This window comes from Cetorhinus maximus, chromosome 19 (genome assembly GCF_964194155.1).
Source record: "Cetorhinus maximus chromosome 19, sCetMax3.hap1.1, whole genome shotgun sequence".
In the NCBI taxonomy this organism is placed as follows: domain Eukaryota; kingdom Metazoa; phylum Chordata; class Chondrichthyes; order Lamniformes; family Cetorhinidae; genus Cetorhinus; species Cetorhinus maximus.
Genome location: NC_135897.1, coordinates 61,308,834 through 61,326,275, shown reverse-complemented (window position 1 = coordinate 61,326,275; position 17,442 = coordinate 61,308,834). Strand labels below are relative to the sequence as shown.

Sequence of the window (17,442 nt, the reverse complement as noted above, 5' to 3'; positions counted from 1 at the left end):
GTTCTTGTGCATGAAACACAAAAAGTTAGCATGCAGGTGCAGCAAGTAATTAAGAAAGCAAATGGAATTTTGACCTGTATTGCTACGGGGTTGGAGTTTAAAAATGGGGAAGTCTTGTTACAACTGTACAGGATGTTGGTGAGGCTGCACCTGGAGCACTGTGTACAGTTTTGGTCTCTGTATTTAAGAAAGCATATACTGGCATTGGAGGCAGTTCTAAAGAGATTCACTAGGCTGATTCCAGGGATGAAGGGGATTGACTTATCAAGAACAACTAAACAGGCTAGGCCTTTATTCATTATAGATTAGAAGAATGAGGGGTGATCTTATTGAATCTTAGGGGGCTTGACAGGGTAGATGTTGAGAAGATGTTTCCACTAGTAGGGGAATCTTGAACTAGGGGACATAGGGCAGAATTTTGCCATTGGCGAGCAGGGGGCGGGGCCAGCTCACCGACGCATAAAATAACATGGGATGACATCAGGCGGAACCCCCTACATCATCCCGCCCCAGTTAAATTTTCAGGAAGGTGGGGGCGCAGCAAAATCAGCTGTGGGCCTGCCGACCAATGAGGCCATTGACAGGATTATTTAAACAATTAAAGGACCTGCCTGTCCAACATTGAGGTTGGCTGGCAGGCCAGGAGCCCCGGCGGCAAATAGAAAAAATATGAAAGGTTTCATGCAGGGTTTTAAAAAGTTTAATAAAGTTATAGTGTAAATTATGAACATGTCCCATCTCATGTGTCATTGTCACATGAGGGGGACATGTTAGGGAATTTTGTTTTCTATTTTTAGTCTTTTTTAAAATGGAAACGATCTCCCTGAGGCTGCACTTTGCCTCAGGGAGATCTGCGCTCTTTCGTGCGCATGCGCGAAAGAGTGCACTATCGCTTTTGGGGAATCCCCCCCCCCGCACGCACAGGAAGCGCATAGCGCTTCCCACCGGACGTCACACTGGGCGGGCCTTAATTTGCCCGCCCACATAAGATGGCGGTGTGGCCCGCTTCTCCAGCGGGGATCGGCTCCCCGGAGATTGGGTCGGGCCCATCCGCCCGACAGGCAGAAAATTCTGCCCATAGTTTCCGAATAAAGGGACACTAATTTAAAACTGAGATGTGAAGGAGCTTCTTCTCTGAGAGGGTAGTGGATGTCTGGAATTCTCTACCTCAGAGAGTTGAGGGGGCTAGATAACTGAAAGTATTTAAATAGGGGGTAGATAGATTTTTGAAATATTGGGGAGTTGAGCGCTATATCCTCCTGTAATCTAAGGCTATCCTCCTCACTATTTACCACCCCACTAATTTTCGTGTCATCCGCGAACTTACCAATCAACCTTCCTATATTCAAGTCTACATCGTTTATATATACCACAAACAGCAAGGGACTCAACACCAATCCTGTGGAACCCCACTGGACACAGGTATCCAGTCACAAAATCACCCCTCGACCATCACCCTCTGCTTCCTGCCACTCAGCCAATTCTGGATCCAAATTGCCTTGGATCCCATGGGCTCTTACCTTCATTATTAATCTCCTAGGCGGGTCCTTATCAAAAGCCTTGCTGAAGTCCAAGTCGACTACGTCAAATGCATTGCCTTCATCTACACACCTGGTCACCTCTTCGAAAAATTTAATCAAATTGGTCAGACATGACCTCCCTTTAACAAAACCATGCTGACTGTCCTTGATTAATCCCTGCCTGTCCAAGTGTAGATTAATTCTGTTCCTCAGAATTGCTTCCAATAGTTTCCCCACCACTGAGGTTAGACTGACTGGCCTGTAGACTTGAATGTAGAAGGGTTGATCAGTAAGTTCGCGGATGACACGAAAATTGGTAGGGTGGTACATAGTGAGGAGGATAGTCTTAGATTACAGGAAGATATAGGCAGGCTGGTCAGATGGGCTGATCAGTGGCAAATGGAATTTAATCCAGATAAGTGTGAGGTGATGCACTTGGGAAGGACAAACAAGGTACAGAAATACACGATGAATGGTAGGAAACTGGGAAGTACCAAGGATCAGAGGGACCTTTGTGTGCATGTCCACCAGTCCCTTAAGGTAGCGGGACATTTAGATAAGGTGGTTAAGAAGGCACATGGGATACTTGCCTTTATTAGCCGAGGCATAGAATATAAGAGCAGGGAGTTATGCTGGAACTGTATAAAACGCTGGTTAGGCCACAGCTAGAGTATTGCGTGCAGTTCTGGAGTCCACATTATAGGAAGGATGTGATTGCACAAGAGAGTGCAGAGGAGATTTACCAGGATGTTGCCTGGGCTGGAGAGTTTTAGTTATGAGGAGAGATTGGATAGACTGGGGTTATTTTCCCCGGAGCAGAGGAGATTGAGGGGGAACGTGATTGAGGTGTATAAAATTATGAGGGGCATAGAAAAGGTAGACAGGAAGGAACTTTTCCCCTTGGGGGCATAGATTTAAGGTAAGGGGCATGAGGTTTAGAGGGGATGTGAGGAAAGACTTTTTCACCCAGAGGGTGATGGGAATCTGGAACTCACTGCCTGAAAGGGTGGTAGAGGCAGAGACCCTCATAACATTTAAGAAGTATTTGGATGTGCACTTGTGATGCCATAACATACAAGGCTATGGGTCTAGTGCTGGAAAATGGGATTAGGATAGTTAGGTACTTGTTTGACCAGCCGAAGGGCCTTCTTCTGTGTTGTAGACCTCTATGACTCTATGACACCTCTCCTGTGGCCAGAGGGGTGTTGAAAATTATTGCCAGCGCCCCCGCTATCTCCTCCCTTGCCTCACTCACTCAGCCTGAAATACATTTCATCCAGGCCTGGAGATTTATCTACTTTTAAGCCTGCCAGACCACTTTGAACCTCCTCCCTTTCTATGCTAATTTCTTTAATTATATCACAGTCCTTCTGCCTGATTTCCATTGTCACATCGACCCTCTTGCTTGAGAACACCGACACAATGCATTACACATTTCTTATGTTGCCCCTTATGTTCTTATTAAATGATTTGTATCGTGGTAAAATATTGACTGGAAATTCAACAAAATTAATTAGTCAGTTCCTGTAGGGTTGATATTCTCATCTTGCAAAGGCCACGCACTGTGTTTCCAACCTTCAGAAAACGTCAGTAGGTTTATGATCAAGGTGCTTCTATATGAATAAATATGCTTAAATTGATTGGCAGGGGGATGGGAACCTGAGGGGAAATTCAGAGTGGAAAGGGAAAAACTGGCAGTGGGAAGTAGAGAAGTATTAACTGGTAAGTAGTATATATCAGACAGTAGTATCAAGTTAAATAGAATACTTGGAGGGAGTTTGATAGAATTCGAGTAGGCAATAGTAAGTCATTAGATGGGGTCAGAATAAGGTGGAAAGTTAAAAAGCCTAAATCAGGGCTAATGTGCATGTATGTGAATGCATTGACTGTGATTAATAAGATTGGTGAACTGCAGGCACAGGTTGGCAAATGGAATTATGATATTATTGCTATAACAGACACCTAGCTCAAAGAAGGACAGGAATGGGCGTTAAATATTCCTGGGTACAAGGTGTTGAGGAGAGACAGGAAAGGAAGAAAAGGGGTGTAGAGGAGTGAGTGGGGGAGGGGGGTGGCGGTGGTGGTGGGTTGGCACTATTGATTAAAAATTGCATTACAGTACTCGAGAGAGGATGTTCCAGTGTGGTCAAGGATGGAATCTCTCTGGCTAGAGGTAAGGAATGAAAAAGGTGCAATAACGTTGATCAGTGTATTATAAAGACCACCAACTAGTCGAAGGGATGTAGAGAAACAAATTTGCAAAGAAATTACAGAGAGGTGCAAGAATTATAGAACAATTGTAATCGGAGACTTCAATTATCCAAATATTGACTGGAATAGGAATAGTGCAAAGGGACAAGAGGGGTGAGAGTTCCTGGAATGTGTTCAAGATAATTTTCTGCAGCAGTATGTTTCCAGTCTAACGAGAGAGCAGGCACTGTTGGACTTGGGTCCTGGGAATGAGTTGGCCCAAGTGGATCAAATATCAGTGGGCGAGCATTTAGGGGACAGTGACCATTCTATCATAAGGTTTAGTTTGGCCATGAGAAAGGACAAGGAACAATCCAGAGCAGGATAATTAATTGGATAAAAGCCAACTTCAATGGGATGAGAATGCATCTGAGTCAAGTAGGTTGGAATACTGGTAGCAAAGACAGTGGCTGAACAATGGGCCATCTTCAAAGAAAAAGTATTGCAGGCAATTTCAAGGTATATTCCCTTGAAGGGGAAAGGTAGGGCAAATAAATCCAGAGAGCACTGGATGACGGGAGATATAGAGGTGAGGATGAAAAGAAAGGAGTGCACGTATGACGATGTCAGGTAGAAAATACAATGGAGAATCAGGGTGAATATAGAAGGACCAGAGGGGAAGTGAAAAAACTAATAATAAAAGCAAGGAGAGAGCATGAAAAGAGACTAGCAGCTAACATAAAAGGGAATTCCAAGGTCTTCAATAAGAAAATAATAAAAGGGTGATAAAAGAAAGAGTAGGGCTGATCAGGGATAAAAAAGGGGACTTGCATGTGGTGGCAGGAGAAACAGCAGAGGTAATTAACCAGTGCTTTGCATCTGTCTTTAAAAAGAAAGAAGATGCTTCCCAGGCCGAGGTGAGAGAGGAGGTAACTGATACACTAGAAGAATTTACATTTAGAAAGAGGAAGTGCCAGAAAGACTATCTTTACATAAAATAGATAAGGTGCCAGGATTGGATGAGATGCGTCCAAGGGTACTGAGGAAAGTGAGAGTGGAAATTGCAGAGGCACTAGTGATAATCTTCCAGTCTTCTTTAAACACAGGGGAGGTGCCAGAGGATTGGAGACTTGCGAATATTACACCCTTGTTCAAAAAGGGGTGCAAGGATAAAGCCAGCAACTACAGACCAGCCAGTTTAACTTCAGTGGAAGAGTAACATCTGGAAACTATAGTTCAGGACAAAATGAATAGCTACTTAGACAAGTGCAGGATAATTAAGGAAAGCTAGTGTGGATTAATTAAGGGAAAATCGTATTTGCTGGAGTTTTTTGAGGAGGTGATGGAGAAGGCTGATAAGGGCAACGCTGTTAATGTGTATATGGATTTTCAAAAGACATTTGAAATAGTGCAACACAACAAACTTGTGAGCAAAATTCTAGCCCATGGAATAAAAGGGAAAGTAGGCACTTGGCTAAGAAATTAGCTGAGTGACAGGAAACAGAGAGTAGTGATAAATAGTTGTTTTTCAGATTGGAGGGAGGTTTGTACTGGAGTTCCCCAGGAGTCAGTATTGGGACCCTATATCTTCCTGATATATATTAATGACTTAGGCTGTGTTGCTAATGATACGAAGATTGGAAACATTATCAGCTGTGGTGAGGGTAATCTTGAACTTCAAAAGGATATGGGCGTGTTGGTGGATTGGGCAGATAAGGGGCAGATGAAGTTCAGTGCAGAGAAATTTGAGGTGATTCATTTTGGCAGGAAGAATATGGTGAGACAGTATTAAATAAAGGGAGAAACTCTAAAGGAGATGCAGGAACAGAGGGACCTTAGTGTATATGTACATAAGTTATCGAAGGTGGCAAGGCATCTTGAGAGACCGGTAAACAAAGCACATAATAATTTAGGCTTTATTGATAGGGGCATTGAGTACAAGAGTAAGGAGGTCATGTTGAACTTGTATAAGATAATAGTTAGGCCTCATCAAGAGTACTGCATCCAGTTCTGGGTGCCATATTTGAGGAAGGATGTGAAGGCATTGGAGAGAGTACAGAGGAGATTCACAAGAATGATTCCAGGAATAAAGAACTGTAGCTATGAGGATAAATTGGAGAGGCTGGGTCTGTTTCCCTTGGAGAAAAGAAGGCTGAGTGGAGACTTGATAGAAGTATTTAGGATCCTGAAGAATAAGGACAGGGTAAATAGAAACGGTTCCCACTCAAGAGAGCATCAAGAACTAGAGGGCACAGATTCAAAATAATTCACAGAAGGAGTAAAAGTGATGTGAGGAAACATTTTTTCACCCAGAGGGTGGTTGGAGTCTGGAACGAACTTCCTGAGAGGGTGGCACAGGCTAGTTTGATGGGGGTATTCAAAAGGGAATTGGTTTGCTATCTGAAAAGAGAAAGTGCAAGGTTATGGGGATAAGGCAGAGGAGTGGGACAAAGTAGAATGCTCTTTCAGAGAGCCGGTGCAGACTCGATGGGCCAAATGTCCTCCTTCTGTATTGTAAAGATTCTGTGATTGAAAATTCCATCAGCTACATCTGTAAGATCATTGAAATATCAATTGCTGAAAAAAGCAACATGTCTAAGCTTTTCATCTTGCACTCATCAGGACACTCGGAAGAATACCAATATAAGGGGGAAAACAACAATTTATACTGTATGTGAAAAGATTGCTGATTGCTTGGCAAGTGGCATTGCCATTGAGAATGCACCACTGATGGTGACTGACAGTTAACTGCCAAGCATTGTTCGAAATTTAAACCAGGCAGCTTGACCCTGATTGGTCAAGGCATTGCCCTGAGGCTGTCACTTGTTTTGTTTAGCTGAAACTGGCGCAATGTATGTGCATGTTCTTTCTGTCTGCAAAGAACAGGGCCCTGTCTATTAATGCATGTAGCTTCCAGTACACGCAAATGCTCCACATTGCGAGCTCGACCAACTGCGAGTGTCCTGATGAGTGCAAGGTGAAAAGCTTAGACGTGTCTCTTTTTTCGGTAATACTCAAGTTCTGTACTACCAAATGGCTATGAATAACAATATATAATTAAAAAAACATAAAAAGTATTAGTCATGCCATGCATGCTCCGCTCGAGGGCAGCTCCTTGAGTCATTGTCTGCTGATGCTTCATCCTGAGCTATTTTCTTGGCAGTTTTTGTCAGTGATGATTTGCCATTGCCTTCCACTCTCAGGGACAGGGTGAGGAGGCAGGTCCCAAGTCTTCCTCAGCCAGAAAGGAAATCAAACACATGCCATTGGCATTATTCTAAACCACACCCTAGCAATCTGGCCAATTGAGCTAACCGGCCCCTGCTTAAATAGTATAAGTAACAAGCATATGAATAACAAAAATATAGACCTTTAACATAATTACCACCAATTTTGCTTGTTTGCTTTATAGCATAGCTGTTCTTGTGCGGCAAATTTCCAGCAAATTTGTGAGATTGTAGAATTTCAGCTGATCATGCATATATGGGAATCATTTACTCCAACCAGATCTCAGAATGAAAATACCCATATGTTCCCCTCAGAGCAATCTGAAGCAGGAATTCAAGAAATTCACACCAAGCTAGTGGAACCACCTAAAATAAATCACATTCAGATTTTAGCTGGAAATCTAAACTCAGGGTATCATATGTTAGGCAGCTGAATTAATACCTTCTGCATATGAATTGCATTGGGATTGTCCCTGAGTGGAAACCATAGAGATTGCATGTGCTGTCTGCAGAATTGAAAGTATAATTGGAGCTTTGAGTTAGCTATTTAATAAACTGCAGGTAGGAATGGTAAAGATTTGTCCTAGGGATAAACATTTGACAGAGATCAGTTGAGCAATAAGAAATGTACTTCTGTCTATCTTATGTTGAAGGAGGGTGATTAAAAAGCATCAGGTACTGCTAAGGGGCCAGGAGGACAGGAGTGTTGCGCCTTGTAATTCCAGCCCACGAGCGGCTCATCCTAGGTGCACCCCCATATCCCCAGAACCAGGATGCAGGAACACCTGCCCTCCCCCCTCCTAGGCTCTGACTGTCGGCTGGCTCAGGATGGGAGCCAGATTATTTCTCATCCTCCCACAACCGGAGAGTTGAACGAGGCCCTCAGTTTGCTACTTGTAGGTCGCTGCTGCTGTGTAAATGCGGCCCAGGCCTCTCAAAATAGCAACAATGAATGTAGGAGTATTCTGCCTGCTGCCCTTTGCCTGCCTGTTACCATCTGAAGTGAAAATCTGTCCTGCAATGTCTCAGTGTGATGATTTTATGATGAGTGAACTGTTTGTATTTAATCTGACCCTCTAAAAATAAGACATTCTTGAAATTTAATTATTCAATCTTGTCTTACACTGTGAAAATTATCACACTTTGCAATTTGTACTCTTTGAGACATTTAATTAGCCTGCAATGCTATTGCACTATCTGTGTGTTTGAATAAGAATCAGTTTGTGTTTATGTGTACGGCTGTTATACTGCTGACACCATTCTGAAATTGGTTTCTGTATCACGTGATGCATAACAATCTGGCAGTACAGGCACTACAACTGGCTTTAGTGTCTTTATGTTAGGAAAGGGGAACTATTTCATATGACTAGTGCTGATTGCTGTGCAGCAACCCTTGCTGATAGTGTAGATGTGTATATAAGGTGAGTATAGGGTTTGTGATTGGCTTTTATATCCATGAATGAATAGCTTGGTAATCATCACTATCAAGAATTACACAAGAATAATTGCCCTTAAGAGAAATGCCTGAAAGTATCAAGCACCAATGAGACTGTACACCAGTAACAAATAAATTCCTTTTAAAGAGGATGGGTACAGAGATGGCGGGGAGAGAGAAATTAATGACAATAAAGTTGTTGAATACATATTTAACAAGTTAAATTTAAAGCCTGAATTTCATTGTCCAACTATTCTGAATACAAGAGCTGTCAAAATCAATCTTAGACTTTAGGGGCAACATAATGAAAATACTTCACATTCTGCTTTAAAACCTCCACTTATAGTATATGAAAACTTAATAGTCCAATAAAAGATTACAATTATAATTTAATTGAACTGGTTATCCTGGTCTTCGCATCATAAATAAGTTCAAAGAAAATGTTTTTCGGAATTGGGCTGATATTTTACTGTGTACAAGTTTTTTTTATGTTTGATCATTATACTGCATGAGAAATTAGTACTGTTGATGATCTTCGTGAATGAATCCATAAGATATTAGAAGGATGTTCCACTAATTGTTATTTTAATGGTGATACAAATCTATTTATTGTAAGTGGATAAAATAATTAATGCCTCTGTTAAAGTAGTCCACTTAACCTGACTTGAATTAGCCGATATTTCCAAGGTTGAACCATTTTAATCAGCCCAAGATACTCTATGTGCGGTCCAACCCTTTAGCGGGGCTGGCAGCTGGAAACAGGGCACAAATTGAATTGCTGCTGCAGGCCAGAAAGCCTACAACTTCAAGTCTTCCTGTTGGAATAAAAAGTGACACTTCCTTTTTGTAGCTTCCTTGTCACTGCTGCTTACTGCAGCAACTCTAATGTGAGGGGGCTGAGTACAAGTATTAAGACCCTCTGATTGCAGTTGGGACTCTTGACAAGTGAAGGTCCATGGAAAAATGATTGAGATAGCATGGAGATGCCATGCCTGTCTTATTTGCATGGCCTCCAAATGCTTGAATCTGTACCATTTAGCCTGTCCTTGGGTGAACCCTGAAAGTATAAGGGCAACACTAAAAAGGGGTAGCTATTTTTAAGGTTTGGATATGAATAAAGGTCATTTGAGGGGAGTATCAAATGGAGACTATTTGAACCATACTCCAGTAAGGGAGACAATGTCCTTGGAGAAGAAGAGAATGGGGAAAATTTAAGAGAAAAAATTTTCACAATGAAAGGCCAAATTTACACTCAGATTATGTAAAATTATCAGCTGAGTGCATGCTATCCTATCCAAAATGATTCCAATAGTCTTTTCTATTTTGTCTTTTCATGCAGTGTAACAGGATATTTCAATTTCCTAATGCAATTCCTCTTCCAAATACTGGTCTTAATCTGCGAACATGGAGGTCCAAAAGTGTAAGTACCCAAATGATTAAAGGGTTTTTTAAAATTTGTTCATGGGATATCAGCATCGCTAGCAAGGCCAGTATATATTGACCATCTCTAATTGCTCTAGAGACAGTGGTGGTGAGCTGCCTTCTTAATTTGCTGCAGTCCTGTGGTGTAGGTACACCCACAATGCTGTCAGGGAGGAGTTTCCAGCTTTTTGACCATGCAATGATGAAAGAATGGCAATATAGTTCCAGGTCAGAATGGTGAGTGACTTGGAGGGGAACTTGCAGGTGGTGGTCTTTCCATTCATCTGCTGCCCTTCTTCTAGGTGGTAGAGGTCATGGGTTTGGAAGTGGCTGTCATAGCAGCCTTGGCAAGTTGCTGCAGTGCATCTTGTAGATGGTACTCACTGCTGCCATTGTGCACCAATGGTGAAGGGAGTGAATGTTTAAGGTGGCAGATAGGTAGATAGGGTGCCATTCAAGGGGGCTGCTTTGTTTTAGATGGTATCAAGTTTCTTGAGTTTTGTTGAAGCTGCATTCATCCAGGCAAGTGGAAAGTATTACATCACATTCCTGACTTATGTATTGTAGATGGTGGACAGGCTATGGGGAGTCAAGAAGTGATTTACCCGCCACAGAATTCTCAACTTCTGACCTGTTCTTGTTGCCACAGTAGTTATATGGCTGGTCCAATTAAGTTTCTGCTCAATGCTAATCTTCAGGATGTTGATGGTGGAGGTTAAGCAATGGTAAAGCCTTTGAATGTTAAGAAGAGATTTCCACTAATGTGGAAAATGTTATTGCCTGGCACTTGTATGACAGGAATGTCACTTGCCACTGATATGCCCAAGCCTGAATGTTCAGGTCTTGCTGCATGCAGACAGGTCTACTTCAATATCTGAGGAGATGTGAATGGTATTGCACATCCCCTCTTCTGACCTTATGTTGGAGGGAAGGCCATTGATGAAGCATCTGAAGATGGTTGCACCTAGGACACTACCCTGAGGAACTCTTGCAAAGAGTCCAGGAGCTGAGATGATTGTTCTCCAATAACCATAACTGTCTTCATTTGTGCTCATAGGATTTCAACCAGTGGAGTGTTTTCCCCCTGATTCCCATTAACTTCAATTTTGCTAGTGCTCCTTGTTGTTATACTTAGTCAAATGCATCTTTTTGTCAAGAGCATGACTGTCATCTCACTGGAATTCAGCTCTTTTGTCTATAGTTGGAGCAATGTTGTCATGAGCATCGGTGAACAGGTTGTTGCTGAGTAATGTTGATAGCACTATCGATAACACCTTCCATTACTTTGCTGATAATTGAGCATAGACTAATGAGGCAGTAATTGGAATTCGGATTCAATTTGTCCAGCTTTTTTGTGGCTACGGGTGAGGCTAGTTCTGGAGCACAGGTGTTCATTACTATGACTGGGATATTGTCAGAGCCTGAAGCCTTTGCTGTCCCTGATGCCTTTAGCCATTTCTTGATATCACATGGAATGAATCAAATTATCTGAATACTGGCATCTAAGATAGTGAGGACCTCAGGAGGAGATCAAGATGGATAATTCCTCAGCACTTCTAGCTGAAGGTGGTTGCAAATGCATCAGTCTTGACTTTTGCACTGATATGCTGGGCTCCCACATCATTGAAGATGGAGATGCTTTTGAAAGCCTCCAGTTAGTTGTTAAATTGTCCACTACCATTTACCACTGGATGTGGCAAGACTGCAGAGCTTTGATCTGATCCGTTGGTTGTGGAATTGCTTAGCTCTGTCTATTGCATGCTGCTACAGCTGTATAGCATGCATGCCATTCTGTGTTGTAGCTTTATCAGGCTAGCACTTAATTTTTAGGTATATCTGGTGCTGCTCCTCACATGCTTTCCCATACTCTTCATTAAACCAAGCTGGTCCCCCAGCTTGATGGAAATGATAGATTGAGGGATATGCTGGGTCATGAGGTTACGGATTGTGGTTGAATATAATTCTGCTGCTGCTGATTGCCCACAGCTACTTATGAGTGCCCAGCTTTGAGCTGCTAGATCTGTTCTGAGTCTATTCCATTTGGCACAATGGTCGTGCCACACAACATAATGGACGGTGTCCTCAATGTTAAGATGGGGTCATCTTCAGTAGGGCTGTGTGGCGGTCATTCCTACCAATACTGTCATGGACAGATGCATCTGCGGCAGGTAGGTTTGTGAGGATGAGGTCAAGTAAGTTTTTTCCCTCTTGTTGGTTCTATCACCACCTGCCACAGGCCCAGTGAAGTAGATATACCCTTTAGGACTCGGCCAGCTCAGTCAGTAGCGGTGCGACCAAACAAATCTTGTACATTCTGTGCCCTTACTACCCTCAATGCTTCTTGCAAGTGGTGTTGAACATAGAGCAGCACTGATCCATCAGCTAAGGGAGAGAAGTTGTTGGTAATCAGCAAGAGATTTCCTTGCTTGTGTTTGACCTGATGCCATGAGATTTCATGGCGTCTGGAGTCAATGTTGAGAACTCTTACAGCCACTTCCACCTTTGGTACATCTTCCCTGGTGGTGGGATAGAACATACCCAGGGTGGTGAGGGAGGAGTCTGGGACATTGCATGTAAGGCATGGTTCGTTGAGTATAACTATGTCAGGCTGTTGCTCGACTAGTCTGTGGGACAGCTCTCCCAATTTTAGCACAAGTCCCCAGATGTTGGTGAGGAGGAACTTACAGGGTCAAATGGGAAAAGTGTGCTTTGGTTGTTTCTGGTGACTAGGTCAATTCCGGGTGGTCCATCCATTTTTATTTTCATTTGACTTTTCGTAATGATTTAATAAGCTTACTAGGCCATTTCAGAGGGCAGTTAAGTCTCAACCACATAGCTGTGCATCTGGAGTCATAAGGATTTGGGTAAGGATGGCAGATTTCCTCCCCTGAAGGGCAACAATGAACCAGATGGATTATTTTTTACAATCCAGTGGTTTCATGATTATTATTAATGAGACTAGCATTTTATTCCAGATTTATTAATTAATTGAATTTAAATTCGCCTAGCTGTCATGGTGGGATTTGAACTCATGTCTCCAGAGCATCAGTCCAGGCCTCTAGATTAGTCCACTATGTTGGCAGTATGTCCACAACATTACCACTATGCTACTGTTCCCCAGGATTAAAATATTTATCCAGTAATAACTTGTGTAATTAGTACAGGGTTTTAAAAAAAAATTCATCACGAGTATTCCTGGCAGGATATGTTTTAACATTGCAGCTGTTTATAGTATCTAAGAAGGGGGCATAAACAATTTCTCTCAACATTAAAAATGCAATTTCTTAAAACACAGTTCCCTAAAACAATATACTCTTTCAGTTCTCCAATTATTTTGACTGTATCAGCAGGTGCACTTCACATGTAGAATGTTGCACCTGAATTGACTGTTATGGGAAAAAAGGTAACAAATTCTTTAATAATGTTACGCTACCTCCAAACTTGGCCCTCTTCGAGGTAATAATAGCATCCCGACTATCCTGCTGGCAAATACAAGATTTCTTCCAAGAGAGAATTTATTGCAGGAGAATTAAATAAGAATAGTACCCTACCATGGGGAAGCAAGTAGATGCCAGCATTGCAGACCTCACATTTTAACATGGTGACATGTTTAAGTTTTAGGATATCACTGTATAATTTAATATCATAACACATACCCTTTCATAGGAACACCAATCTGGAATCAACAATGCAATGACCCCATAATTATACACTTCCAGAGCTATTAGTGGCAGTCTGATCACTGCCAAACCAGCTCAAAAGCAACTCGCAAATGGAGCAGCATGTAGCTAACTAAATTGTGCATCTATAAACTGTAAGGTGAACTTGAGACCTGAGGCTGGATTTTCTGTTTGGGGTTTGGACCAAATGTGGAACCTGTGCCATGAGTAGTCACCAAACAACAATTTTTGCAGGATTGGTCAATTAATGACCAGAGGGTGCGCTTGTTGTCCAATTAAAGATAGTGAGCGGGCTCCCAAGGCTGGAGGGCCAAAAGGAGGCCCTCCGGAAATGACACATGGGCAACAGATTGGTTGAGGTGGGAGCTGCTGGTACCTATATAGAAAGAGAGAAAGGGAGAGGGCACCTCAAGATGGAAGTAGTATGTGAAGACCAGGTAATAAAATGTAAATGGAAGAAAAATGCACAGATGACTAGCTGTGATCATGGAAGGGCAACCCTTCCAATCGAAGGCCAGATGCTGCAGATCTGGCCCGATGGCTAGGGTTCTCTGTTGAAATGAAGGGTAAACCCGCTTCACAGGGAGGTGGCCTCGTTTAACTGGCCAGGTTTTGGCTGCAGTATGGAGCTTACCACCAGCTGGAAAATTCCAGTCGGTGCAAGAAACAGGACTTAATAGGCTTCTTAACTAGGCTAATTGGCAGGTGGATGGCGATCTTGTCCCCATCTTGCCTTTTACAAAATAGCTCTGGGTCAGAGCCATTCCAGCAAGCAAGCACGCCAGCCAGCACTAGGGATTTCCAGGCCATTCCACTTCTGGTCCCGTTCCATCTGGCCTCAAAAATCCAGCCCATGAAGTCACTTAAACGCTTATTTCTTTCTAATATTATTTTGTTTTGCAGAAACGTATGAAAAATGAAGAAATTAAGGCAGGCCTTATTATGCTCTCTAATGCAACGCAGACGGCAAAACATTTTATCACTAATAATTCCACAGTACCACTCTTAGATAAGATTTACAGGAATACTAGGACCTTTATTCACATCCTACAACTGATGAATGTGCCGGTAAGTACTTAACTAAGAAATTATCCATTCCTTATGTGTTACTGATAAAAGAGACATGTCTAACCTTTTGGTCTTGTACTCATCAGGATACTCGCAAGAATACCAATATAAGGGAAAACAACAATTTATACAGTATGTTAAGAGAGTGCTGATTGGTTGGCAAGTGACGTTGCCATGGAGAATGCACCACGATGGTGACTGACAGTTAACTGTCAAACATTGTTTGAAATTTAAACCAGGCAGCTTGACCCTGGTTGGCCAAGGCATCGTCCTGAGGAATGACTCTGTGAATGGCTGTCACTTATTTTGTTTAGCTGAAACAGGCGCAATGTATGTACATGTTCTTTCTGTCTGCAAAGAACAGGGCCCTGTTTATTAATATATCTAGATTCCAGTACAGGCAACTGTGCCACTTTGCAAGTCTGACTGACAATCTTAAATTGGTTGTTAACATAAATCTTTTCTGCACCCACTTTAAAACCATCATATCTTTCCTAAAGGATGGTGTCTTGAATTAGGCACAATACTTCAGTTGAAACCGAACCTCCTTGCTTTTGTGCTCTATGAATGGAATTTAATACCCGCACCCCCCATCCCATGGCAGGAAGACCCATGTGACCCAGGGACAGTCTTTTCATCCCACCGTTATTTGAGGCCCTTAAGTGGGCAACTATTATGAACCCAGGATTAACCCAATGGTGGACATGGGGCTTGCCATGCGTGGGACACGCAACAAGCAAACCCGTGCAAGGACAGGTGACTAAAAGCTTAGTTAAAGAGATAGATTTTAAGGAGCACCTAGAGGAGAAAAGTGAAGTAGAGTTTTTGGGCAATCAGTAATTTTCTCCTCATTACTGCATTTATAATTCTTTGTGCTTCAGCTAACACAAGGACCAGGAGGGGAAATTGAATGTTCAATAGTTTAGTAGGAATAGAGTCAAAGGAGCAGGATGAGGGTCCCATAGTCAGGTGAGCTCAGGGAAAATATGAAGGGAGATAGGAGAGAAACTAAAAGAAGGTGCAAATCCAGTGCTAGGCCGGGGGCAGTAGGGGGAGGGGGGGGACCTTAGAGGAAGTTTGGCACAGTGGACAGCAGGAGGGAAAAGGGTAGCAGAGGTAGCTGATTGGATGGTCTCAATCTTAGTGACAAAGAAGTCCATAAGCTCCTCAAACCTGTTGAAGATGAGGGTGGAGGAGATGAGGATTGGTGTTTAAGAAGAAAATTTGCAGTTAAGAAAATAATCCAGGGGTTATCTTTGCATTTCAGGGTGATCCTGGAATAGTGAGCAATTTTGGCAAACAAGAGCAGGACTCATTACTGTTTTATGTGGTCCAGCCAAATCTGACGGTTAAGGGCTAAACTAGTTTCCCACCATATAAAAATGTGCAACAACATTGTTGCAAGGTGTTGGAAGATAAGAACCTCATATTAAACAGAACTTGAGTAGAATTTCCAACTTAAAAGTGCCCTTTTTGAGATATTTTTGTTTTAGCTGTCTTCAAAAATCTGAGGGAATTCTGGACTGAAAAATTGCTTAAATGTTGCCATGAATCTTTTTAAATTTTACTATTTACAATGCAAACATTTACTTTACTACTAAATGCCTGTATCTAATTTAGAGATAAAGAGAAGCTGAGCAATCTGCCTGCCTCATTTAATATCCCATTGTTTCTGTTATCCACCGTGGAATGTAAAACAGTTTTTAAAATATTTATGTGAAGTATTTCTTAGCTCCTGAGCTCTAATACATCCTCTAATGATAGATATGTTGAAATGTTCAAAGCTGATGAAAGACAAAGAATTGAAAATGCAGTAATGGGAAGAAAAGCACTGATGCCCCAAAAATTGTGTTTTCCCTTTCTTCTTCAACAGCATGAAAGTTTGCATTTGGAAAATGAGTAAATTGATTTAAAATCCTTGTAAATATTGGCAGTGAGAATATTTTCTGATATTGGGTTTAAAGAATAAAATCATTAACACCTTTATGCAAAGATCCAATCCCCAATACTATTTCAAAATGACAAATATTTTAGTCCTTAAATTACACTATAAGCTAGTAGGATATGAGTCCCCAACACATTCTTCTGAAATTCCCATTTTATGATGCCAGATATAATTTTTGCCCCATTTAAACAAAGGCTCTTAAATTACACTTCAGAATATCAAAGAACAAAGGGTTAGGGCGGAATCATCCCAGATTTGCACTAAGTGCAGTAGCAGGTAGGAAAAGGGACGTTTTACCCACTGGCCACAATGGTGGGTTTTCGTGCTGTATCGTCCCAATCCTGCCTCATTAATCAAGTATTCCTGGGAAACACACCGTTTCACTGGCGGGCGGCCTCCAATTCACCCGCCATGCAGTCATCTTGCCGCTTCCTCATGCTGGGCACCATATTTAAAGTGCAGCCACGTGCACACCTCTCAGGACTCCAGCACAGAAGACATGGCCCTGAAAGGCAAGAAGACTGCATGCCCTCCGAACCCATGACGCGTCTCTGGAACGCTTTTTGGATGCCGTAGAGGCCCACCGTGATGTCGTCTAACCCCACTCCGGCCACAGAGGAGCAGCAACATCACCAATCCAGCTTGGAAGACGGTGGTAGCGGTAGTCAGTGCCAATGCTGTCCACAAGAGTTCGGCCATCCAGTGCAGAAAGAGGATGAATGATCTCATCCGTGCTGCCAGGGTAAGTCAGCCATCACATCACTCTAAACTCACACATTCACAAGCTCATCACACATTCACTGGCATCTCATTCGCTGCCAGCTCAAGGGACATCACCACGCACTCTCTCACACACACCCTCACAACTCCATCTGCCCTCATCTCCTCTGGAGATCGCTGCCTCATCCCATCCATTCCGCTCCACTCAGCACACACACACTTACACCTGGCATCC

General features: G+C 42.5%; 1 protein-coding gene across 1 annotated transcript in view; it reads left to right on the top strand.

Moving 5' to 3' along the window:
• LOC144693841 (erythropoietin-like) overlaps positions 1-17,442 on the top strand; it is a 36,195-nt gene that overhangs the window by 7,563 nt on the left and 11,190 nt on the right. Inside the window, exons 3-4 of the mRNA XM_078563926.1 lie at positions 9,712-9,792; positions 14,378-14,542. Coding sequence (XP_078420052.1) covers positions 9,712-9,792; positions 14,378-14,542 — 246 coding nt within the window. The remainder of the gene's footprint in view (positions 1-9,711; positions 9,793-14,377; positions 14,543-17,442) is intronic.